Source organism: Orbicella franksi, chromosome 14, assembly GCF_964199315.1.
Source record: "Orbicella franksi chromosome 14, jaOrbFran1.1, whole genome shotgun sequence".
NCBI classification, from domain to species: domain Eukaryota; kingdom Metazoa; phylum Cnidaria; class Anthozoa; order Scleractinia; family Merulinidae; genus Orbicella; species Orbicella franksi.
This window is the reverse complement of record NC_138158.1, coordinates 6,516,594-6,540,585: the sequence shown is the minus strand read 5'-3', so window position 1 is coordinate 6,540,585 and position 23,992 is coordinate 6,516,594. Positions and strand designations below refer to the sequence as shown.

The window sequence follows — 23,992 nt, the reverse complement described above, 5'->3', positions numbered from 1 at the left end:
TAAATTAAAAATATAATTATAAGATAAACAACAAATCGAAACAATGTTGAATTTAGAAGTGTGCCTAGCGTACAAATTTCTCTTTAACGAAATACTCTAACATTGGGCTCCTAACCTTAGCTTCACTTACTTGCTCCAGGGTTTGTTTATCGAAGTCATCAACTTCAAGTTGATAAATAACTAAGTGATAATTTAATTTAGCCATTTTTCACATCGAACTTACGGGGCACTCCCATAAAGGGTACATTTCGCACCCCGTCCTTTTGATATGGTTGTACCCCCACGGATCGAATTCTTCTTGGTAAGCCCAGAGCTATTCTTTTTTGCGCATGACTGATGCTTAGTCCAGAAAGCGACGCTCTGGGGTAGAGAATGGGTAAAGTGGGACTTACCTCATTTAAGTTGTCGGTGTTGGAGGAGGCTTTGTAGTCGGACCTAAGTTAGAAGAAACAATCATTACTTCGTGAACCAGAGTCGAGTTGTAGAATTGTTATGCAACTTAATTTACACTGAGAATGTGAAACATTCTTGATATGTAGCCCAAGTCATTTTGTCTGATAGTCGATTGTTGCAACAATTCTGATACTAATCAACAAGCAGTTGTGAAGCAAATAAGAACAGAGAATAATTCATTAAATATCATTCTTATGCACGGAGTCGACAGAAATTATTTATAGAATTTGCATAAGAAAAGAGTAAAGCACGATCCGAAACCAGTTCTAAGATGAAAGTCATCATAACCTGGCATTAATAAAAGCATCGTTTAGACTATTAGTTAAAGATATGTTGTCATTAGGCCAGAGCCATACCATAATCAGGGATTCCAAATTCCTCGTTTATCACTCATGTTATAATCCAAATCAGTGTTTCACTTAATTGTAGTTTTCTGACTGGCATGACTATTTACAAATGACAGAGTCAAGGTTACGTTTTTCTTGGCAGCTGAACTTTCAAACTAAGGATTCGTTCGGAAGAAGGTTCTCACACACTGAAAAGAGGACTGGGTGATGGCTAAGCAACGTTAAATCACGTGACCCATTTTTGTATCCAGTCTGTTTCCCACAGTTGCCAGCGTTGCCAAAGCTACTCCCACCGAACCACCTACCCCTATTCCCTTCCCCTCCCATATCCTTACATAATGGAGTTTTCCTTTTCTCCTCTTGTATCTGGTCCCCAGGACACTCCAGAGGAAGTCCGTCACAACTTGGCCTCAAAAGTTCAATTTCTTCGATGACCTGGATACGACGCCTGAACGCGTCGCCACAAGTTGCTGACCAGGAGCTCCAAGGATTGTAACTGCATTCCACAGTATAGCACTCTTCACCTTATGACGCAAGAAATGCAAATTATAAGTAAGAAATAGAAAACATGTACCGTGTTTCTATCGAGTTATAGAAACACGAGTGGAAGTTTGGGAGAACGAGAAATGCTGTGGGAACACGAGCCGCAGGCGAGTGTTTCCACAGCTTTTTCGAGTTCTCCCAAACTTTCACGAGTGTTTCTATAACGCGATAGAAACACGAAGAACATGTTTTCTATTTCTTTTAGAAAACCCCGCGACGAAAAGAAGGAAAACAACTTGTTAACTTTGATTATCAAAGTGTAAATTCTCTTTGCTCGCGCCATCATTACGTCAACAGCTCGTGCTAGTTCTGTGTTTCTATCGAGTTATAGAAACACGATTTTTAACCAATCAGCGCGCGTATTTTGTTAGAGTGATATAAGTCGCACCAGTCCCACGCGGTTGAATGATTGATTCTGTTAGGCATCTTCATGTTGGTTTTCCGCACTGATTATCCAATCAAAGACCGAGTTAACCGTCATAAATTGATGTATAGTTGTTTGAAATTTGATTGGCTTAGAAGTTCGGGAAACCAATCGAAAGATATCGAAACGTCTCGTAACGTGTACGTAACTTAATTTATTTCAATGAATTCCAACATTTCACGTCACTTACATTCTGAAAGTTTATTGTTCTCGGTTTCCGGTTGCTGGGTGCATTTTGTAGGAATTCCATCACAGCGCTCAGCCTGAACAGATGTCTGGGTTTCCACAATATTTCTTGTTCTGTTTACTTCGCCACATTCACCAGACCACTTGCCCCATTCCCCCCAAGTGCAGTTTACTGATTGGCACGTGCACATGGATTTGCGAGTCTCTGTCTCAGGCCCACTCGGGCACGATTGAGGCAGGCCATCACAGCTTGGCTGTTGTACCACAATCTAACAAACATGTCAAAGGGAAAAGTTGTTAACCCTAGGCAGCCCCCGGGGTTATTAATTTTAGGTCATGCGGTGTAGAGGCTTATAATTTTTTTTTTCAGTCCAAGTTACTTTCTCGTCTGAATTTTACAATACTTATCCAGCAACTTGTTTTAACTTATTTTGACTGACAGACTGATTGACTGCCTGACTGCCTGATTGATTGACTGACTTCCTGCCTGACTGACTGCCTGACTGCCTGACTGCCTGACTGCCTGACTGCCTGACTGCCTGACTGCCTGACTGCCTGACTGCCTGACTGCCTGACTGCCTGACTGCCTGACTGCCTGACTGACTGACTGCCTGACTGACTGCCTGACTAACTCTCTAGCTGACTGACTGGTACACTGTTCAATTTCCCAACTTCCAAAGTGCATATTCTCATAACACTACCAGAAGCCATTCAGGGTGAAAAAGCTCATTTGAAAAAGCGCTTGTCAGCCTCTGCTAAAAGCCTAGATAGTCCCGAGAGGTCTAAAGTATATGCCCAAGCCTTTCTATCGCGCCGTCAAAACATAAACTTCTAGCTGATTCCGGTCTTTCTAGGTCAAACAGTCGTCAGTTATGAAATTTTAATTTCCTGTGCGTAATAATGCAGATTGGAGGAGAGGAAGAAGCCTGTCTATATTCTTACGCCAGAAAGAGGAGGGGTGCATGAGGAGGGGAACGTGGCCGAGTGGTTAGGGCGCCGGACTTGAAATCCGGAGGTCGCGGGTTTAAGTCCACTCTGAGCACTAAGCTTGAATTGTTTCTCGGTAGACCCTAGTTCAACTCCTCGGTCATGCTTGTAAAGAGCCAACTGATCTGCCTCATTCCAACTGAAATTTTTAAGCCTGTTATGTTAATTTGAAATATTTCTTTCTTTCAATTCAGTCGGCATGCCTGAGAACTAGCTAGCCCATCGACCTCTATAAACATTCAACAAACAAACAATAAACTTATGTAAGGACCACCATTATAGACAAAAGAGACTAAAAAGAGTATACATGGTGTATAAGATATTTTTCAAACCTGTTCTGTAGTTATTGTTCTCTTTCGAGTTGCCAGTCCGCACGTGGCCGACCACGCCTCCCATTCGCCTTTTTTACAGTTGACAGTTTGACAATCACATGTAACATTACGTGCATCGGATTCTGGTGGCTGCGGGCATGTTTGTGGAAGACCGCTGCAATCCGGCTTAAACACCTCCACAGCTGTCTCTGTTAAGTTTAGGAAACGACACAACGTTACCGCTTATATAAAGAACAAGTGCCTGATGGAAGGAGATGAAACTCTAACAAAAGACGAATCTCTCATTTGGCGGACGGAGTTAGTGTGCATGTTTTTCAGTTTTTCTTCGGATACGACCAGTTGGGCTAAAGAAATCGAAGCGCTTTATTTACAAAAGAAGAAGAATTCCTGCAGCTTGGGCTACTTTTTTAAAACATAGGCTCCGGAAAACATCTATTCAAATTTTTATCAGTTTAATAAATGATGGAAAAGAAATACCCAGACAATGACAAATTACAGGTAACTTTACAGCTGAAGCTAAGGGAAAAATGAGTTTTGCTTTTATTTGTAAGAGACGGTATCTTGGAGCTCGCCCGTCTTTTCAAGCTATGAATTGGCGAGAAACGAAAAACATTAAGCCAATAGAAAGAGAAGGGCAGCTAAAAAATACAGCTACAGCTACTTAATTTAAAACATCTATTCAAATTTTTCATCAGTTCCGTTAATGAGGGAAAAGAAATCGGAAACATACACACATCGACAGCTCACAGGTAAATTCAGTTTTGCTGTTATTTGTAAGAGACAAAGGCTCGCACATCTTATAACCAATAGAAGGAAAAGGGCGGCGAAAAATTACAATGCTTAACCACAATAATGCAAGTGACATTTGTTTTGACCAAATCAGTTTTTAAAAAGTTCGTAAACTGAGAAATTATAGCCTCACCTTCAATGTGTCTTGTTCGAGTTCCTGCTCCACATGTTGTCGACCACGAGGACCACAAAGCCCATTCACAGTTCACTGTTTTACATTTACAGTCTGTTGTTTGTTGTTCTGTTTCTGGAGGTTGAGGACAAGTCTGAGGCAGACCTTCACATTTCAACTTTTGTACCGTTGTCTAAGGAGGTCAAAGTTTGAAAGATATCTCTTTTAGTTACTTCCTCCTGGACTTTATTGAATTGTAGGACGCTTGGATGCTTCGTGGCATCATTTTGAATTTGCAAAGCTAGTAAGCTAGCAGTGAGGCTTTCTTTGATCAATCTTAAGGTATTTTTATGCATAACAACGATATTTCAAATGTCACTGTCTTTATAACCCAGTCTTGAGATCGCCAAGAAAAAGCGTTTGCTCTCACGTAGCTAAAAACAATTCGAGAAACATCGCATGAGGTCAAAAAGGAGCCTTCTCTGATGTTATAGTCTCTCAGTCAGACAAACAACTCATTTCGAACTTTATAAAATTGCTTTCGTCTCCTTCAGTTAGTCGCGTGACAGCACTGCAAGTAACGGACCATGAATCGAAAAATAGCTCGAAATAGCTATAGCTTGCAGTGGCTTAATAGGAGGAAGTGTAGCAGTTTTCGTAATCTTGTAATTCTTTTTCTCATCAAAGTGTAGCAGCTGTTATTGTTTTGGGGCTACTTGCATTGTTTCTGTTGTTTGTTCTATTGGGGTATCGAGCCATCGATGTAAGACCTTGCGAGAGATGCTACCTGACCTAAACAGGTGCGCTCTCTTTAGATTTTCTCTCCCAGTGACACTGATAACTCTATTCGCACCTTAATCGTTTTAATTGTCCTTGTTCTTGAAGCAGCACCGCAAGTGGCAGACCATGCACTCCACGCGTTCCACTTGCATTCCACAGTAGGACATGTGCATTTCACTTCACGTGACTCCGTCTCAGGCTGTTCTGTACACTCTTGAGGCAGGCCAGCACAATTAGGCTTGTTAACTGTTATAACAGTTTCTACGGAAGAAAAGCAAAAAAGAAAATTGCTTTTGAAATGCCCGAGCAAATGATTGAAGAAAGTTCCTTTGCTTTGTATATTGCAGATTTGATGAAATACAAGTCATCACGCTTTACGATGAAAACAGCTTACTTTTCTGTCTCTACTCATATTTTGTAGAAATAAACAGTTCAGCACAGGATGTAATAAATTTAAAAAGTTCTAGTGGCTATATCATTTTCACGACTTGGCTCAATCTGTTAGTCTGCTTTTTCTTCCCCGTTTTGGAACAAGTATAAGTGGTAAGGATCGTTTAAACGTGGCCAATTGAGCTCTTTGGTGGTTCATGCTATTTGACACGAATTGATTTTGTGATACTTCAGCACCCAGTGTTTCTGTTCCTCCTTGAAGCTTACAACTCTCAATTGTGAGAAATTCATTTGATTAGGCCTCTTAATGTTGATTATTTGATTAAGACAGAAAGCGCTAATTTAGATAGAGACAGAAAGCATTTTCTTGTTACTAAAGGTAAACGTTTCTTCGGCTTTTTCGAGTAATTGAAACTTTCGTCAACCTGTGAAACCACAATGAAAACACTGACAAACTGTTTGCAAGTTCTTTCTCTTATACACACGCTTCTCTGCTTTTAAACTCCGTTAAAGACGCAGTATCGGGCTTCCTGCTAATGAAAGCTCGTATATAGCGTGGAGGTTATTTTTCAGATATTAGAGAGTTTAAGCACGACGTTAACGGCAGACGGCAAACGGCAAAGATAACCTCGGAATTTTTATTCTTTTCTTTCAATCCCTAAATAAATCACACAAAAATAGAAAAATGTCTCCTACTTTTCACCACAAATACAAATATTTTCACTCTACTGTACAAACAGGTGAAGACAGACGGCAAAAGTTTCATTTTTGCCGTTTGCCGTTCGCCGTTCGCCGTTCGCCGTTCGCCGTTCGCCGTTCGCCGTTCGCCGTTCGCCGTTCGCCGTTCGCCGTTCGCCGTTCGCCGTTCGCCGTTCGCCGTTCGCCGTTCGCCGTAAACGTCATGCTTAACCTCTCGATTACCTAGGATATCACGTGTGCGCGTTCCAACACCACAACTTGTTGACCACGATGACCATTCTTCCCATCTGCAGCTAACAGTGCGACATGCGCAGTCCTTTGTTCTCTGTTCAGTTTCTGGAGGCTGAGGACAGGACTGCGGTAATCCATCACAATTCTCTTTTTGAACCGTTATCTGTGTTGTTCTGAGAAATTAAAATAACGATAGTAAAAAAGTGTTGAAATGTTAAGGGTTATATGTAATAAACAAATATCCTTTCAAGGATAAACTGTATACTCCTAGCTGATGCATGCTTCAGAAACCAGACTTGCATTAAGGATATGATACAACTCGAACCATGAACACTTGACAAGTCTAAGATGTAGAAGATGAGCGTTTCTACAATGTGAAAACGCTAACTACGTTCGCTCATATGGAGTTCCCTCATTCGATAGCCACGAAAAAAGTGTCTAAAGAATGTCCAGTCTTCATGGTTCAAGTGCCTCCGCTTTAAGGGCGACTTCCCTCCCCCTCTTTCCCCACCCCTAAAGAAAAGAGAAAAGATAAAGGACTACGTTTTACTCACTGTATAGTTCTGGTTCGCTTGGCGTTGCCACAAGTAGCTGACCACTCACTCCAATCACTCCACTCGCATTGTACTGTCTGACATGTACACATTTTATTCCTTTGTTCCTTTTCCGGTGGTTGCGTACAGGTCTGTGGCAGACCAGAACAATCCGGTTGCTGTACTACAATTTGAGTGGTCTGGATAGACCGTGTTCTCTCAACCAACCCGCACGTCGCTGACCAGTCCGTCCATGGCTTCCAAGTACACTTGACACTCTTGCAAGGACCTTACAGGTCGATGAATTATAATTATTTAGAAAATAGCCCTAAGAAAATACGCGCGCTGATTGGTTAAAAATCGTGTTTCTATTAAACAATTAGATTTTGAGCTCGAGATTTCTATCACGCATTGTTATCGAGAGCGAATAATTTAATTGTTTTAGTATAAATCTATTAGTCGTTCAATACTTTATCTAAATCCTCTTCACAGACACTTCGAAACGCCAAGAAGCGGCCGTCATTTTGGTAAAAACCGCACACTGCTACGCCACTCACTACCTATCACAGAATAGATAGTGAGTAACACAGCAAATCAGAGAACGGCATTCGTGATAGAACGCTAATAGATTTATACTAAAACTCGATAGAAACACGGTACATCTTTTCTATTTCTTAAATAATGAGTTGAATTATTCTGGCATTTTGATGTTCTGACTTATGATCTATTGGAGGACAGACGCATAGATGACGTCTTTTACATTCTTTTTTGTTTCTTTGTCAAATAAAACAAGTAGATTCCATGTTGCCGTGCGTCTGTTTAGTAAAAGATCACACATCACGTGAAAATCTGGTAAGAACAAAAAAGTAGCACAGGAGGCGATAGCCGAGTGTGAGGCAATAGTGTACCAGAATAAGAATCTTCACGGGACTACGGCTGAGAAAAAACCTGTCCAGTAATCTTACTTACAATTAGTTGTTCTCTTGTCAAGTTGAGGTTTCGGACATGACGTCTGAAGTCCAGTGCAAGATGGTTTATTAATAACGTGTTCTGTTGCTTTGCTCGTTCTTTGCCTGGAACTGGTTCCGCACGTGGCCGACCATGAGCTCCAATCATTCCACGAGCACGTGACGTATTTGCATTGACCTAGAGATGGTAAAATCGATGCCACTTAGTCTTAGTGTGTACTGTGTCACTTACAATGGCAGTTTCTGGTATCGGACTAGGTCTTTATTTTATATTATTATAGTCTTTCCTTAAATGATTTTGTAATTTTAATTAGAATTAGTTTTAATCTTAATCACAAGAATTGTAAAGCGCCATTATTGTTATTATCGTTATCATTATCATTATCATTGTCATTATCATTATCATTATCATTATCACTAGAAATTACCAGATCAGCTGCTGACCAAAGCTTCTAGTAACTCCTATGCTTTTTCGTGCTTTTTCAACTTTCCAATTTTTGAAAGTAAGTAGAGAGAACCCGTAGTTAAACCTTGTAAGTATAGAACTTTTACACAAGAGTCATCGGCTGGAGGTAAATTAAACGCGTCGAAAATTAAAGATAGTGCATGACACTTGAAGTAATATAACAAAAACGAGAGACAGTGTTTCATCGCGTTATCCAAACACTGAGAAGAGAGTTGAAACTACGCCGGGCGGCGGAGTAATTTTGACAAAATCCGAGGTGTTTGGATAGCCAATGAAACACTGTCTCGAGTGTTTGGTACATCTTCTCAATCGAAACACAAACTAAGGAGTACACGGAGAAGTAAAGTCGTCAAAATCTAAACTTATTAAGATCAGGTATCTAAACCTCCTTCACGTTGTAATTTTCTTTGTTTTAACTTGATGAATTATTAATAAGTTTGAGAACTTCAGATCGAACTAGTTTTGCCTCTATTTTTGAATTGTACTTACAATCCATATCTTTAGTTTCCAATTCTTCCTTGTCACATGACGTCTTCAGGCCTGAACAGCCACCCTGCTGTTCTATGACGTGCTCGTTCTCTTTGGTCAGCGTTCTCTTTCTCTTCATGCCAGTACCGCACGAGCTGGACCACGAGGACCACACACTGTAGTCACATGTCACGTACTTACATTTGAAAGCTTAAAAGAAACACAACGAGACAAATGGTATTAATCAGTCAAATTCGAGACTGTCGAGATTAGTTTATTTTTATTTGTTTCCTGAGTTTTGTAAAATGCATATTGCCGTTACCAATCAAAATGGTCGTTCCTCGTTTTAACTAAACTGAAAAACCTTCAAAATAAATCCGGTTCTTGAACAAAAAAAAAATTGGCCTAAAATTCAGCCATCTCTTCGAGTCACACACTCACGGAGACGGGTTAAATTCAGGCTAGAGCCGAAAGAAGAGATTCAAAGATCTGAAAACCACACAAGTAGAATTCGTTTGTGCGCAGTGTGTTTTAGTAAGACTGCTGTACGGGCTCGTTTTTAACTAAAACCTGTCACAAACTGAGTTCTGCTCGTACTTTTTACCTGGAACTGATAGCTAGGCCTAAGTTATGAAGTGGTGAGGTGAAAAAGATAGGTTATGTTGTTTCTATTAAATAATCCCGAATGGAGTTTGTTGATACCTCAGTCTTACTAACATACTGAATTGACGTTTGTATTTTTATCCAGATACAGCCAAATGTACAATGTCGGCCTTTCTATGAAGAAATTGTATCTATTCACTAAGCTGGAGAATTATCGTCCTAGTCGAAAGTCTGCCCTATTTTATCAAGCCTGCTGGGCAAACTCTGTTGTTTGGGTTTTGCACTCAACGGAGCCTATACTAAAGCGAAATACGAAGTCCGTGCAAAAAGATCGAGTTCGGTGCTTTGCCAATAAGGTCCCAAGCAAACTTGATCAATAAGAGGTCATATGAGGCTTGCAAAGCAGTAGAAACTTTTCATGGCCGGCCATAATACATTCTTATTGGGTGTTTTATAGTATCATTAGCCATCTCACTAAGTCGTTTAGTAACAAGTCTTGTTAATTCTTACCTTGACAAGAAGAATTTCCCAGAGTGTGCAGCAGTTTTGGTAACTCTGCCATGTTACGGACAAAGAATAAGTGAGAATCTTTAGGTTCTGAAGCCATGAATTCCAGCTCTGCCCGAATGAGATTTCTCCCAACTCCTACCGAAAATATATTCACGCTCATGGCTCTGAGATCTGATACTGGAGTGCGCAAAGAATTAATACCACCAGTGCTGGCTCCGTCTGTTACGATGAGTAACATCTGTAAATATTGAAGGGTAGGGTATTAGTAGTTATTACTGGTGTGTTAATGCATGTTTAAAACAAACAAATGATAAGAACAATGTTGGTAAACACTCAAGTCATGAAGATGGTCTTTGGGGTAATATATCAAAGACGAAAGACCGCGTTTGATCACATTTCCAAACACCGAGAAGAGAGTTTCGAGATGTTTGGAAATGTAGTCAAACACTGTCTTGAAAGTTTGATATATCTTCTCATTCGAAATCAAAACTAAGGAGAAAACTTAGAAATAAAATCGTAAAAATCTATACTAATTAAGATCAGATATCCAAACACCGTCACGGTCATGAGTTACTTTGTTTACACTTGATAAATTCAGATATATGAAATATGCAATCGTTTTTAATCCTCCCCAGCCTTAACCATCTTGGTTCGTCTTTGATTACTTCTAACTTCATCGGCGATTTTCTTCTTTAATTAGCCATTATTTTGTGGTCGTCAGTTTGGCCTTTTAGTAAATCTGAAAATGGCTTTAGCGCGTGCGGTTCAAGCCTCACTTTCAACTCTGTAGCTTTGCTTTTAAGATTCAGCTCAACCTATTTAAGTTACTTTAAGCATTAGATCCTTAACAAAACTAATCCGTAAACACGGTGGAAGTCAATCCTCTCTCCCTGGTTTCTTCTATATATCTCCATAGTGCGCTATGGTTAGTTAGGAATTTGTACGGACTGAGTGCTGAAGGAACTTTCCCTATAGTTTCAATGCTGAACACGTCTTTCATCTAGTGCTCACCTTTGTTACCCCTGGTCTGGCTCCATTTGATGTCTGGAATAGTCCTGTCTTAGCGAGCTTAAGAGCTCTACCGGTATAAGTCCATCCACCTTAAAAATCAAAGAAAATATTAGTTAGAAAAATAGTTTTAACCTATAAGACTAATTGCAAACTGTTATTTTCACACAGTTTGGAGGGAAGTGTTTAGTTTCGAGGTCACTGTGTCCTGTTCTTGGGCAAGACACTACGCGCACAGTGCCTCTCTCCGCCCAGGTATATAAATGGGTACGGACGAATTTAATGCTGGGAGTAGCCCTGCGATGGACTTAGTAGCATCTCTGATCCAGGGGGAGTAGAAATAGTCCTTGTCGCTTCGTGCCACGGAAACCGGAGATAAACATCGGCCTGATGGGCCAATGGGCTCGTATGTAGACTTTACCTTACTCAAGCATGACAGAGAAATGAGGAATTTATTCAATGGTAATTGACCAAAGAAATGTGGAAGAACGTTTCGAGTTTTAGCAATAGGATTCGAAACACTTGACCTTCGAACGTCCGTCAAAATGTAACGGGTGCAACACTGCTGGAAGCACATGACCAGTTTTCTTTATCCTTTCTGAGTATAGCCAGTAGCACAAACAAACGAACGTCTTTCAAGAAAAAGAAGTATTTTGGAATAGTTTTACACTTACCTCTTTGCCTGATCTTCTTAACAGCGGCCATGAAAGAAGACTTGGTGGAATGCTCACTCAGTTTGATGTCAAGGTCAGCGGCAGTGGCGTATGTAATCACCGCCATTTGAACTCCGTTGGGGCCAAAGTTAGAAAAGCCATCTGCAAGGGCCGCGACGAAATTCTTTTCTCGATCAAAGTCATCGCTATCTATACTGCCAGACTCATCCATGATTACTCCGAGTTCAACTTTACAACCTGAAAATCAGAAAGTTTCAGGAACGTGTAAGGTTACTAAGATCGATTTATACCGTAAATTCTACAATCATGGCCAAACGTTCTTGGGATACTTCACAAAATGCTAACTGTTGAGGCATTATTTTGAGGTGCCCCCTCCTCCCTTCTTCCCAAAGTAATGTTGGAATAGTGGGTCTGCTATGGATGAATCAACATCAACGTTGCTTTGGGGGTGGGGAGGGGAAAGAAGACAGAAAGACCATATGCTGGCAAAAGTGCAAAGTGTCCCAAGACTTTTGACCAGGATTGTAGTTTGTTCAGTGTGCAGAAAGCTTTGAGTAAAGACTTAAGAGGGTAAAGATTACTTACGTTATAACCAGGAATAACAATGTGCAAGGATTTCTTAGGTAAAACTAGTTAGAGAAAACCATCTACCAAAAACTCAAACAAAACCTTCCATAATTAAATGGACCCGATTCTACTTCTAAGGGTACCTGCCCATTAATGGAAGTAAGACTGCAATATTATATAATGGGGAAAAGAGGACTTCTTAGAAAAAATCACGTGATCTAGATTAATTGGATGTTAAGTGGTAAGTGATTAGAGGGGAAACGTTGGTCGTAAATAACCAACTCAGTTCAGTTGAATCTGATGTCAAAGAGCCAGTGTTAAGAAATATAGTTTTGGTTAAGGACGTTGAGTTTTGTAGCTGAGGTACCTAAATGGAGCTAGGAAGAAGCGATTTTCAATCCAACAATGATACATGTCTCTGTGGGCAACCATAGTATGTACGCATGTCATCTGTGTCGGAATAGCATGCCATGTAATGCCAACGAAAACGCAGAACTCACATGATATAAAAGTCGACTCCGTCTGTGGAGCAGGGCAGGTTGTCTGAAGGCCGTTACATTTTGGTCTGTTGACAACGTGTTGCGTTACTTTACTCGTGCGCTGTCGAGTCATCTGACCACATGTTCCAGACCATCCTGCCCAAGAGTTCCAGGAACATGTCACGTACTTGCATGGACCTGATGAATAACGCAATGCAATATTCCTTAATTTAGGGTGGCTAGCTAGGTCACACTATTGCAGAAATTATTTTACACATAAAGTAACGAATTCATTTGAAATAGAAGTCCCAAACAAGCCAAACAACGGTTTAAAGGGCAACTGGAAAACGGAATGAAGAAGGAGTGCGAATCTTGGTTAAATATGTGGAAGAGTAAACAAGCTGTACTGAGTTAAATCATAAACTACGGTTAAATTCCTTTCACGACGACCCACTCGCAACCAATTCAGAAATAATTTATGTTTATCATTTAGCTGAGAACATCACTTTGTCTTTTTGTCATATTCAAGTTGCAATCATACCTCACACAACAGAATTGGCGAAAATCGCAAAATAGGTTTCCTACCCCCTCTTAAATTATAGTAACTTTGTGCTTTTACCAAGAAGGGTCCCTCTTGCAATACTCACACAGCGAATTTTTAGTTTCCACTTTTTCCTTTTGACATGTTGTCGTAAGACCCGAACATCCCCCCTGTTGTTCTATGGTGTGCACGTTCTGTTTGGTCAGCGTTCTCTTCCTCTTCATACCAGTACCGCACGAGGTCGACCACGAGGACCACACGCTGTAATCACATGTGACGTATCTACACTTGTATTCTGTAAAAGAAGAAGATATTACTTTTATTAAAGAAATTTTGAATAACGTCTTACGAAATACACCAATTCAAGAGTAAAACAGGTATGTCACACTCAATAAATAACAACTAATTCAGTCTTTTCAGGTTACCGTATATCTTTAGAGCAAAAAGGTATAAAATACGACGATACGATTCATTTTATTTTCAAATTCTTGGTATAGTTTGATAGCCAGCTCTATAAGCTTTAATTTGATATGGGGGTTTAGGTACCTACAGTTTAAAAAGAGGCGCGCTAAATCGCTTGGACGCGAGACACCTCTAAAGGTATATAACCTTGAGTCAACTGAAGAAAAAATCGCCTTTTTGCTTTTATCTGAAAACCGCATTATGGATCTTTAAAAGTTAGACTTAGTGAATTCCGGTGCACACACACTTTCGCAAATTATTGACGAGCATCCAATAAAATCCTTATTAAAGAACATTGAGCCATCACGCACTCTTCAAAATTTGGTTAGCTGTTGTTATATATTCCCATGGTTCTGAGTTCTCCACACCTCTATCGTGCACCACACCAACGATCATTTAAGTTTGCATTTCTTTAATATAGATGACTACATCAGTGTAAGAAACGCTTACACTAAACCTGTCATTGCTCTAAAAACAATATGACTCATCCCAAGTGTCCAGAGGTCTTTAGAATGCACCAGACCGAAGCTTAAATCTATTTTTCCAAGTCAACTTCACTTTTCTCTGGTCATGTAAAAATTGATGTACCCCCTTCCTACTGAGGATGCAACTACAATATGCACTTCCCAGAGGTGCTTCCCGAAAAATTGGGTGGGGTGTACGGCCCGCTTCCCAAAACCCTTACCCTATTTATGACCAAAATCTGTGATTTTCCCTACCCTATTTATGACCTGACCAAAAATTCGATACCCTATTTATGACCGTTGCGGCTGGCACAGTTGCTCTTACTTTTATGAAGGGCTTTTGTTGATGGTCTTATCGATAATTTTTTCTAAGAAACATACCCAATCCAATACTAGAGTGGAAAAACCATACCCTGTTTATGACCAAAACGGCCGCAAAACCACACAATTTGGGGCCGCACATACCTATATAACCCATACAAAGGGGGAGTATGTCCGGCATTCACTTACTCTTGCAAGCTGATTCGCCGATATTTGTCAACAGAGTTTGCAGCTCCTGCATAGTAGCTACATAGAACACGTGCTCTTTGACAGGTGCTGTGGCCATCATCTCCAGCTCTCGTTTGTTGATATTTCTACCGATTCCAATGGCGAATATATTGACGTAACTTTGTTTTAGGTTCTCGAGAGGATCGCGAAGCGATTTTTCTCCTCCTGTGCTAACTCCATCCGTTAACACGACAAGAATCTGAGGTGGGGAAAAAAATTAGTAATTAAACATTGACTTTACAAATACTAGCGTGACGATTTTACTGAACATTTTTTCGCGCGCAAGGTTGCCTTCAGGTTGCGTTCAGGTTGTGTTTAGGTTGCGTTTGCGTAGTGTTACGTTCAGACACTGGGTACTCTAAGTACCCAAGTACCATTTAGTACAAGGTCGATACCTTGTATCCGGGCATGGGCACTGTGCCTGAATTCTGGACTTAGAAAAAAGGTGTGTTCACATTAGTTCCCAGCGAAATTCATACTCGGCACCGTGCTAGGGCACCAAGTGTGAACATACATGTGGCCTTAGATATAATTTTCTGTTCTTTTATGTAACAAACCTTTGAAACACCAGGTCGAGCTCCATTTGCTTTTTGGAAAAGTTGATTCTTGGCGGCGATTAGACCTTTATTGGTGTAAGTCCAACCCTCTGTTGAAAAATAACAAACCGACCTCATACCTCAAGATTAATTTGAGTTTTGGTTTAAACCTTTGTTTTTACTTTAGTTGGATCTCAAATTGCTTGGTGGTTTATGGCGAGAGATTAATGAATGGGCTTCAAATACTTCTATCAGAAAATGTTTCGTGAAAAGATTTCTTTATCTGTTTCTTGCAAGATCACCAGCCCCGCTGACCAATCTGGCTCATTATATTCATCTCTTAACGTTGAAGCTAGGTAAAGGTAAAGTCTGCATACGAGCCAAGTGGCCCATCAGACCGTAGCTTATCCCGGTTTCTGTAGCATGAAGTGACTAGGAGTATTTCTACTCCCCCCTGGATGGGATGCTAGTCCATCGCAGGGTTACCCCCAGCATTAAGTTCGCCGGTACCCATTTATACACCTGGGTGGAGAGAGAGGCACTGTGAGAGTAAAGTGTCTTGCCCAAGAACACAACACAATGTCCCCAGCCAGGGCTCGAACCCGGACCGCTCGATCCGGAGACGAGCGCACTAACCATGAGGCCACCGCGCCTTCCCAAACGTTGAAGCTAACCACCATCTTAGTTATACAGAAGCGTGGTGGGAGCCCAGAGACGACTCCCTTATAGAGGGTGCTCGTCGTACCTCTTAGGGGCTAAAAAAGTTGGTTTTGGTACCTCTTACGGTGTTCAGCCTCAAAAGGTCCACAGCGGGAACTTCTGAGTTACTTTTTAGAGTATTGAGCCGAAGAAAATATGACAGGAGATTATGTGTTGTTTTAGAATTGGTACCTCTTAGGGGTGAAAAATCTTCAAGCCACACCGACAAAACAGCATACTGGTTAGTCTCCTTCGCAGCCGTTATTAGGGTCGTCACGCAACGCTCCTCCCCACTAACGCCCGTTAGTGGGGAGGAGCGTTGCGTGACGACCCTAATAACGTCTGCGAAGGAGACTACATACTGGTACCTCTCAGGGTTTCTTTTCAAAACTTCCGATGAGTAACCCCGTCGTTTTTATATGGGAGTAATTCTTCGGGGGTGGGACTAGTCTACCTGTGAATCGAGTACAGTATGGCAGCGGCTAAGATGGACTTTCTCTTTAAAGGGGGCAACTACAAACAACCCACTTACTAAACTGTCTGATTTTTCGTACAGCGTTTATGAACTGCATCTTGTTAGAATACTGATTGAGCTTGATATCAAGATTAGCATTGGTGCTGTAAGATATTACTGCCATCTGCATCCCGTTCGGACCAAAGTTAGTGAAGCCGTTTGCCAGATCTTTGATGAATTGTTTTTCTTCCTCGAAATCTTTGTCTTTGATGCTACCTGATTCGTCCATTAAGATACCCAGTTCACCCTTACAACCTGTAAACAATCAAACCAAAACGCCATGCTTAAACGCTTTTAACTAAACTCGCTCTCTCACATTTTAATGATTACTTATTCTTTGCCATACTTTGAAAATAAGCGTGTTTTGGAGTAGATTATAAACTTAGGTCGGCCCATAGTTAATCCTAACTTTAGCAACTGGAGGATCGAAAAGCACCAATCACATCCCACCTTCGAGATACTGGATGAAGACTAGCAGGGAAGATATGAAAGTCATGTTCATGGAACATATAATTATAAACCTAGGCATCATTATAGATCGTTAGTTACTTACAAGAGACATAGAGAGATTGTACGTCCGGTTTGGGACACGTTGACTGCAGTCCATTGCAGTTGGGTCGATTGATGATAGATTGCGTGACCTTGCTGGTACGCTGGCGTGTCATTTTTCCACAGGTAGAAGACCAACTGTCCCATGAGTTCCAGGAACACGTGACACTGACACAAGGACCTGCCAAGTGCGTCCAATCAAATGTCGAGTATTAATTCAGTTTTAGTGTGAAGGGCTAAGAGTATAGTTTCGTTCTCATCGCTGTCCAGTTCATAGAAATTATTGTCAGTGAGCTGCCACAATGGAATTCTTATTTTCAATTGAGTGGTTAAGGTAAGCCTCTTTCATATACTTTTTCTCGGGGTTGGGGGCAGAAACTCGGAATCAACGACGGTGTAAACTCGGGTGAAGAAGAATAAGGGGGAAGGAAGCAAGATTCCCACGGTGGCAGAAACCAGAAGAAATAGAAACAACTTCGTAACTTTAAGTAATATTTTACAGAGAGGAGCGAGAGCTGGGAGTAGTAAGGAACAGGAAGTGTTAAGCCACCAACTATCTTAATCTGATACAACGTACAGTATTTATCAACTGTGTTATTAGCTTAACATGAATTAGTTTCAACGTTTTAGTACGTTCGTTGCTGGGTAGAAAATGAGAAGGTGATGTTGAAAAACTTGTTTTATGTTACCTCGAGCCACTCGAATAAGGGCAAAAATGCTAAAATGAACTCACAGTTTGTCGTTTTAGTTTCAGTCTCCTGTGCGTCGCACGTGACTTTGAGTCCAGAGCAGCCTCCCTGCCGTTTAATGAAATGTTCGTTGACCTTGGACAATCCCCGGGTACGTTTCATTGCGACTCCGCATGAAGCTGACCATGAACTCCACTGGTTATAGTCACAAGTCACATAACGGCAATTATACGCTGTGAAATAAAAGAGTGTCTCAATGGGTTAAACCGTTAGCCGTAGAGCAATCTAAAGAGTGTTCTCCGTAAAAAAAAATAGCCGCGAAAGTGAAAGTCTGAAGATCACTTGTCAAGAACTTTTTGTGTCTTGTCTAGTGGCTTGGTAGTACATGGAAAAGACGGCAAGAACTTTATGGTAGGACACATATGGTCGCCGGCTTCCTCTTCGCCACAGAAATGCTAACTACAAACAGTAGTAAATAAAAGCAAACCGCAGGGCGACTACATGGGTGGCCTACCATGAATTATATGTTGAAAAGCTGGGAGACTTAATATTCTCATAATACGGTAATCAAAATAAAGTTTCAACTTTTTAAAACAATGGTAATAGACCAATTTCGATATATTAAAATTCAGCCTAAAACAATAGAACTCAGTACGAGGCTCCGGGGAATAACTACAGAGTCTGTGGGGTTAATTTATTCCCCGGAGCCTCGAGCTGAGGTCTATTGTTTTAGGCTAAATTTTAATATATCGAAATTGGTCTATTAATTTCTAAGGTTTCTGTTAACCGTAAGGAATATAAATTAACCGTTAAGGTGGATTTCTACTGTTAACCGTACGTAGACGCATGTAGAGATCGCGAGCTTCTTTCAAAAAGTTAAACTCAGTTCAACTTTTCCGCGTTCGTCTGCGTTTACGCAACGGTTCAACCAATGGCATTCTTGGATTTTTTCACGTGACACAGTTCCTGCATATGGACGCCATTTTGTTTTTTGGTTTATTCAGTCACTGGCAATCAATCAATCAATCAATCAATCAATCAATCAATCAATCAATCAATCAATCAGTGAGTCAGTCTGCAATTAATCAGTCGGTCAATCAATTAATTAATCAGTCAGTGAGTAGACCAACTAACCAACCAACCAAACACACAAATTAATAATCAGTCAATCAATTAGTCAGTTATTATTATTAATCAATCAATCAATCAATCAACCAACAATCAATCAATCAAGCAAGCAAGCAAGCAATTAAGCAAGTAAGCGAGCAATAAAAATACACTCCTCTACAAGTCTTAACAAAACTTACTCGAACACGACGATGAAGTGATAGAGCCAATCAGAGCCCTTAACTGATCCATATTATTGACTGAGAACACGTGCGTGTTAGCAGGGGAGGAAGCCATGAAGTTCAATTCGTGTTTATTTGTTTTATGACCCACGCCAATAGAAATGATGTTCACTCTAGATTCTTTCAGCTTCTTGATTGGGTCCATCAAAGTCTTCATTCCTCCTGTGCTTTCTCCGTCTGTGATAATAACTAATACCTGGAGTTGAAAAAGAAATAAGTATAACTATTACATCTGATTTAAAGCAGTTACAAACACTAGAATGAAGGTGTTACCTTGGCAACATTTGCACGTGCACCTTTGCCAGAACTAAACAGTTGAGAGTAAGCCAGCTTCAATGCGGTTCCAGTATGGGTCCACCCACCTACAAACCATAAGACACTTAGATCTTTTAATTAAAAGATCGAAGTTACGTAGTGTTAAAATTCTCCTTGCTAGTATTCATATTTTTCTCTTAATGTTGATTTGGAGAACTTAGGGTCACATCTCATAACATCTCATAGCTATTTGGTGATTTTCGTTATTCAGGAAATTATTAGATTATAACCTAGAAATCCAAGAGTTAAAGTTGAAAAACGAGGAAGAAAAATAAGGAAGGAAACAAAATAGAATCAAGTTTCTGGTAACAGACTACTCACATTTACTTCCTTATCAATTAGTTTTCTTTTCTAATGTAGTGTCGGTCATACACAATGCGCACTTGACTCCTTTTGCCATTATCAAGAAAAGGGTTGAAATTACAAAGTTACAATTGTAGAGGTGGGCCTCTTTAAGTACAAATAGTTCCTTTAACACTGTTATACCGTGATATCGTATTGCACTGACTCCGCGTTGAAAGGAAGCAAGATCGCGGTATCGATTGAGAGCGATATCCAGCTGTGATCCTGTGCTGTAGGTGACGACGCCAAACTGCGCGGCACTGGGACCGAACTGGAAATGACCAGCCAAGGCCTTGACAAAGTTCTTCTCTTTCTCAAATTCTTTATTATGGACGCTGCCAGACTCGTCCATTAATATACCCACGTCAACCTTGCAAACTGCAAAGGATTCATCTCAGTTAACTGCAGAGTAAGCTGACTCTTTTGCCGTATCATCAGTAAATTAAGTAAATGTTTTTGATATATCAAAAACCAGAGGCCATGTATTACCACATTCCAAACAAAGAAAAGAGAGCTGAACATACGACGCGGAGCGGAGCATTTTTGACGAGCTTCGAGATGTTTGGAAACGTCGTAAAACTCTTTTAATTCTTGAGTGTTTGGTATATCTTCACGATCGAAATTAATACTAAGGAGTTTATAGAGAAATAAAATCGTGAACATCAAGGATGCGGTTTTGACTCCCTTTGAGGAAACATGCTGAGTTACTCATAGATTTACATTTGACAAACAAGTTTATCTCACATCAACTTCAAGAAATTGCGGCTTCAGTTTGAATGCTCATTTTGAATGCTCATTTTGACGGAATCAGTTACTAAAGTTATGTCCAAGACCATTTTCGTATTCTCGACATTGAACTGGAACTGGCTTGCAACTGAGACCAATGCGGGGAGTCTTTTCCAATGCAAATCAAATTTATCTCCTTTATTCCCCGGCATCAGACTCCACTGCAAGCTAGTTCCAGTCCAATACCGAGAATACGAAAATAGCCAATTATAAGGATTTTTTTCACGAATTATTTTTCATTCAATTTTGGTCACACTAGGACAATTTTCTTCCTTGACTAGAAGCAGTCTACGTCAAGCATGGTTAAGTACAAAAGATAAGAACACAATCATAAATGTCAGAAATAAATACTGAATTATTAGTCGTCTTGGCACAGTACATATGGAGACTCAAGGTGATCATAAATTGCTGCTTGTTGCTATTAAATGGGCACAAGTTTCGTAAAATAAAGCTGACTTACCTTTCAGACATCCATACAGCTCCATTCTCATTGAGATATGCCCTTGCCATGTCTTGGGATGGAGGCGAAGAAAACGAGCCTCAATGCTGGGTGAAATGTTATGTTTAACCACAGAATTTTTGTCTCTATTTCCGGCGAATACCTACAAAGGTGAAAGAACATGAATCTTTTCCCTTGAAACCTAAAACTAAAACACTTTGCTTTAAAAATGAATTCTAGAAGGGTCATGATTCACGTGCTAAATGCGTTTTTCAGCTTGCATTGTTCACCTTTGACTCGTCACGCATTCCTCCTCAACGTGACGAGCCAAACTCGTCACGCATTCCTCCCTAACGTGACGAGCCAAACGAGCGTCTGTGCAGGACGTTGCTTCGCAACATAAACTGACAGATATAAATTAAAACTGTTGCAGGTCTTATAGATCTTCTTAGTAATTTAAGACATTTTCTTCAAACCTTTTGTTGTCCGCCGACGCTGTAGGGAGAGTACTTTTTGCCGTCTTCGCTGAAGGTCAGAGTGTAACTTTTAACCCATTGTTTATAATTAGCTCTCCCTTGTGTCGCCAAAGCGGTGATTTGCACTGGACGGTAAAATGAGACCTTAAAAACAAGATGACACCTGCATTTTTAAGAACGAAAAGCGCTGATTTGATGAAATACAATAGCACCCTCTTTGATAAATTACTGTCAATGGCTCGCATTGCACACTGCTTTCCGTATTGTGAACCACCGTGTAGTCAAACAAAAGCTACAATCAACACCTTCCTGTTATCTCACAAACTCTACTGGCTTTTCTCAAATAAACTCATGAAAATGTATTACATACGAAGAGGAATTGAGTTGAAAAATGCACCTTTTTCGCAGGAAATTGAAGAATGCCAATTCTTGCTAACCGTGTATTAATCAAATATTTACAAACACACGAGGTGTCGATATCTCTTCCCGGGGGGGGGGGGGAATACTCCCTTATATGGGCTATATAGGTATGTGCGGCCCCAAAGGGTATGGTTTTTCAGCCGTTTTGGTCATAAATATGGTATCGATTTTAGCTGGTTTTGGCCATTTTGGTCATAAATAGGGTATGGTTTTTACACTCTAGCCTTAATATGGATTACTGATTTTAAGAAGAAGCCACTTTTTCATCATTATCGAAAAGAAAATCAACAAAAGCCCTTCACAAACTATCTTTACGGTAATTTAACTTTGGTCTGAACTAGGGAACTAATTATAACGCAGGTCTGAAACAGGGTTTTGATTTAATGGTCAGGTCATAAATAGGGTTTCGATTTTTTGGTCAGGTCATAAATAGGCTAGGGAATATCGCAGATTTTGGTCATAAAAAGGGTAAGGGTTTTGGGAACCGGGCCGCACAACTCCACCCAATTTTTCTGGGAGTAGCCCCCCCGGATCTCTGCCAAGTGCAAATTTTCGCGCCAAAAACGCGGCTGCGGGGCAACAAGCGCCAAGTCTCGCACAAGTGTCAAATCAAGTGTGGTTTCATATTGTCTTCAAAACAATTTAAAACCGATGCGATTTTGGTGCTTTTTAGGCGAAATTCAACCCAAGAAAAAGGAATGAGAGCTTTAAAGGTAAGATAATAAGACTTTTAATCCAAAATAATTCATTTTTAAGCTATAAACAATCGAGATAGCGTAACCAAATGGGGACATAGTTGCTGGCATGTGTTTGACTCGCTGAAATCATGGCGACCAAACTCCCCCGATTTGAAAATATGGTTTGTGAGATTGCAGATACAACAGCAAATTTACAGCTTTTCATATTTTTTCAAAAAATGTCAATTCAACGTTTGGCCAAAATTGAAGAAAGACGTTAGTTATCTCTTTCGCAAAGGGGGAAATTGTTCAAGAACATCCGCACATTTTCACTGACATTTTGCGTGTAGTTTCAGCTTATTCAGTTAGTCTGTTGTAAAACGGTAATTGAAAGCAATACTAAGTTGTATAAGAGGTTATTATTTTTGGTATTTCTAACATACTTCTAGTTGTATTGAATATTATTCTGTTCCGAGAAAAAAGCACGCCTAGCTAATCTGTAGACCCGAAGACCGTGTCTAAAACTTTTGCAGCAAATGTTTTTAGTCATGTTACTTTTTAAGGTTGGGGCAAACTACATGAAGATAACGTTCGCATTTCTTTTCAAATAATTCTGTACTTTAGGGGTCTGTTTCGATATAATTACACAAACCTTCCTTCAGTTGTACAAGACGTCATTTCCAAACTTGTGCATAAAGTTTACATGTAAACATTCTCCTATATGGAGGTGTCGGCCTACGGTTCACGTCTACGCTTCAGATAATTAACTCATCCAGCTAGTAAATGATTAGTCTAAGTCTCGAAATTAAGAGTTTTGTTAAGTTTTGAAAGTATATCAGCTTTGGCTCGTAGGATTTAAGTTTAATAATCTGTGACCAAACCGACAAAGTACACTCAAGTCGCAAGAAAAGCCATTCAATGCAACACTACAGGCTGCAGGTTTCCCGCGACGGAAATGATTGAAAAATCACTTGGACTGAACAGTTACTACAGCAATGTACCAACAGATTTACGTTCGAAATAAAAAAAAAAATAGACTTTGAATTTGAAAATATTTTATAAAAGGAAAGAAGAAGAAGAAGAAGAAGAAGAAGAAGAAGAAGAAGAAGAAGAAGAAGAAGAAAAACATACAATTATTGAACTTTCGGTGGTGTTGCTTTGGCAAGTGGTGAAACTGGACAACCGCCGACTCTGCTGCACACAGCCTGCCGGCACGTCAACTCGCATGGAAATTTATTTTCAATCAAGAGGAAAGAAGATTTCAGGGTTTATAGATGCCACAGTCACAAAATGTCTGCATTGCTAATAATGGGATTTCAAGTAGGGAGTCATCCCAGGTCGGCGTGAAAAGGGATGATTTCGGTTTTTGATTTACTGCTATCAACCAACTATCTTTCTCCCTAACCTCAATCCATTGGTAAACATTGCTGGTCTTTGCTATCCACGCACCAGGGTAACTGTATTGCTTTGGCATGTGTAGTCTTCCTCTCCATGCGGCATGTGTTCTGCTCCAAATTGATGAAGCTCTCATTTGCTTGTTTTCCACCCAACCGCTTTGCAGACCAAGAGGCTTGTCACAACCTGTATTGCACAAAGGAAAAATAGAATAAAACATTGAATTATTTTTGCGTCGAAC

General features: G+C 40.3%; 1 protein-coding gene across 1 annotated transcript in view; it reads right to left on the bottom strand.

Annotated features, from left to right (window-relative positions):
• Positions 1–23,992, bottom strand: part of LOC145468077 (uncharacterized) — a 31,597-nt gene that overhangs the window by 679 nt on the left and 6,926 nt on the right. The window contains exons 6-31 of the mRNA XM_081451747.1: positions 23,762–23,937; positions 21,260–21,403; positions 20,805–20,946; positions 19,703–19,936; positions 19,175–19,263; positions 18,860–19,097; positions 17,597–17,785; positions 16,868–17,044; positions 16,333–16,569; positions 15,123–15,211; positions 14,527–14,764; positions 13,197–13,385; positions 12,571–12,747; positions 11,504–11,740; positions 10,833–10,921; positions 9,822–10,059; positions 8,730–8,918; positions 7,776–7,952; positions 6,828–7,095; positions 6,265–6,446; positions 5,027–5,214; positions 4,195–4,366; positions 3,273–3,460; positions 1,958–2,222; positions 1,136–1,324; positions 393–435 (exon numbers count right to left, since the gene is read on the bottom strand). Of these exons, the coding sequence (XP_081307873.1) occupies positions 398–435; positions 1,136–1,324; positions 1,958–2,222; positions 3,273–3,460; positions 4,195–4,366; positions 5,027–5,214; positions 6,265–6,446; positions 6,828–7,095; positions 7,776–7,952; positions 8,730–8,918; positions 9,822–10,059; positions 10,833–10,921; positions 11,504–11,740; positions 12,571–12,747; positions 13,197–13,385; positions 14,527–14,764; positions 15,123–15,211; positions 16,333–16,569; positions 16,868–17,044; positions 17,597–17,785; positions 18,860–19,097; positions 19,175–19,263; positions 19,703–19,936; positions 20,805–20,946; positions 21,260–21,403; positions 23,762–23,937 (4,739 nt within the window). The 3' untranslated portion in view covers positions 393–397. The remainder of the gene's footprint in view (positions 1–392; positions 436–1,135; positions 1,325–1,957; positions 2,223–3,272; positions 3,461–4,194; positions 4,367–5,026; positions 5,215–6,264; positions 6,447–6,827; positions 7,096–7,775; positions 7,953–8,729; positions 8,919–9,821; positions 10,060–10,832; positions 10,922–11,503; positions 11,741–12,570; positions 12,748–13,196; positions 13,386–14,526; positions 14,765–15,122; positions 15,212–16,332; positions 16,570–16,867; positions 17,045–17,596; positions 17,786–18,859; positions 19,098–19,174; positions 19,264–19,702; positions 19,937–20,804; positions 20,947–21,259; positions 21,404–23,761; positions 23,938–23,992) is intronic.